At 35.2% G+C, this 2,105-nt stretch overlaps 1 protein-coding gene across 1 annotated transcript; it reads right to left on the minus strand.

The window, feature by feature from the left end:
* Positions 1 to 1,236: 1,236 nt before the first annotated feature.
* LOC143593155 (uncharacterized) lies at positions 1,237 to 1,640 on the minus strand. The gene has a single exon (XM_077072873.1). It carries the CDS (start codon positions 1,570 to 1,572, stop codon positions 1,270 to 1,272), a length of 303 nt encoding a protein of 100 aa, XP_076928988.1. The 5' UTR covers positions 1,573 to 1,640; the 3' UTR covers positions 1,237 to 1,269.
* Positions 1,641 to 2,105: the final 465 nt, after the last annotated feature.

A 2,105-nucleotide genomic window follows, 5' to 3' on the forward strand; every position in this document is an offset into this window, starting at 1 on the left:
AAGTGTTAGTAACAAATTATCAGCAACATATTGTAAATCAACTTCGCATCAGAAGGATAATTATAGAATTGTTTTTTTTAATTATTTTTGTAACAGAAAATTGTTTGTTGGTTACATATGTATGGTGAACAAATCAAAGATAAACTTTTAAAGTAGTCTTAAATTTTTTCGATAAATTTATTAATTTTATTTAGGGGTGGCAATCTTGACCAAAACCCTTTCAAATGAGTCAATTTGAGTTGTTTTAAAAGTTAAATGAGTTGGTTTGTGTAAAATGTTTTAAATAAATGGATCAAAATGAGTCATTTGAAATTCCATCCTTTTATTTTCGGGTCAAAATGAGTCGACAAGTTCAAAGAAATGGGTCGATGTAGGTTAGTGTCCTAAGGAAATGTGACAGGTTTCGGATCGGAACGGGTTTTCGTACAAGACAGGTTTCGGCACGAAACTGGTTTCAGATTGGAACGGGTTCGGTTCAGGTTTCAAGTCAACACGAGTTTTCACCCGTGACGTGTTGGGTTTTTGGTTTCTTTTGTTTCTTCTTAAGTCGATTAGAGTTAAAAGGGTAAAAGGCCGAGAGAAAAAAAGACAACATAGTAACCAAAAAGCGAATCAACACTATGAAAAAGAAGCCTTGAAGATAATTCCCAACTAATCATCCAGACTATAACGTTCTAAACTTACCAGCAATTCATTTACCCGTTGGTTGCCAAAACCCTTCAATGACGAATTAAGTCTACTAATCAATATGAAACCAACATGACAGCAACAATTTGGCATTACAGAAAAGAAAACAAAATAATAATAATTTGGAGCAAAATGCATATATATCTTCAACCATAGCTAATCTGATCAGAACAACTTAGAAAGTATATGGATGTCACCTTCCCAAAGCCTAAAGCATAATTCTTAATAGGTTTGTGTCTGTGGTGGTGTTCTTAATCACTCCTAATTAGAGGTGTGAAAAAAATAAAGAAAAACCAAAAAACTCCCATAACTTAAAATGACCCTCGGATTTCTCAGAAGTGAATCAATTTTGGCTGAACTCAATTCGGTTATGAATGAAAAGATTTCAAATGCAAAAAAATCAATCCAAACAAACAGAGCATCCGAGCCAATGTGTAATTGAACCCCAAATCTAAAATTATTCAAGAACACCATCATGTGACTAACAATAATAACAATAACTAGGGTTTGATTAAACAAAGTCTTTTTTTCTCAAATTGAAGACAGAACTTACAAAACAGGAGCAAGAAATAACAATTCCCATCAAAAGACGACGCGAAATTGCGGTGCGTCGGAGCCGGCGGCGGGAAGAATCTCCCAACGGCAAGGCTCGAGGTCGTCGGAGACAGGGCAGTAGCCGGCGAGTGTTACCTTATCAGATGAGGCAGCAACAGACCCGAATTCGAAGACGGTGACGTCAACGTTAGATGAAGGTCGAGAGACCTCGACAGCGCCGTTCATGTCCGCAGGTGGTTTGCCAGTCGGTTTGGAGTTGGGTTTATGATTATTGGTTGTTGAAGTTGAAGCTGGTTCCTTGTTGCCTTTAAACCAAGAGAGAAGCCCCATTCACAGATGCGATTGATGATGAAAACGGTAGATGATGGATAGACTTCTGTTTTCGGTGAATTGTGATTTATATACTGAGAATTGCAAATTAGCCCTCACACTATATAAGTTTATGAGTTAATTACTCTTCTGTTATTGTTTACAAGTTTAGGGGGTGTTTGGGTGACCTTTTAAAACTTGTTTATTTGCTAATTCCTTGTTGAAAAGCAAAACGTGTTTATAAAGCAAATCTAAAAGTTTCAAAATGAAGCTTTTGAAAAGTTGTTTTTGCTTTTCAAAAAGCAAATAAGCATAAAAGCAAAACAAAAAAAAAAAAAAAAAAAAAACTCCTCAAACACCCCCTTAGAGCGTTCACATTCTGCTATCAAATATAGTGATTTTTTGTATATTTGAAAATTTTGTGTATCATTCTATGAATTTTTTGTATATTACTTAATATAATAAACCGACATAACTCGTCATCTAATATACGTGATAACAAACATTATAACGCAATTAAAACTAGTTAAACCATGCCCTGACCAGCGCGATCA

The sequence above is a fragment of the Bidens hawaiensis genome, unplaced genomic scaffold (genome assembly GCF_021521415.1).
Source record: "Bidens hawaiensis isolate Kalapana, Puna unplaced genomic scaffold, B.hawaiensis_p1.1 tig00041728_1, whole genome shotgun sequence".
Classification (NCBI taxonomy): Eukaryota; Viridiplantae; Streptophyta; class Magnoliopsida; order Asterales; family Asteraceae; genus Bidens; species Bidens hawaiensis.

Coding starts and splice junctions, on each gene's coding strand:
- LOC143593155 (XM_077072873.1), bottom strand. CDS start 1,572: ATGGGGCTTCTCTCTTGGTTTAAAGGCAACAAGGAACCAGCTTCAACT.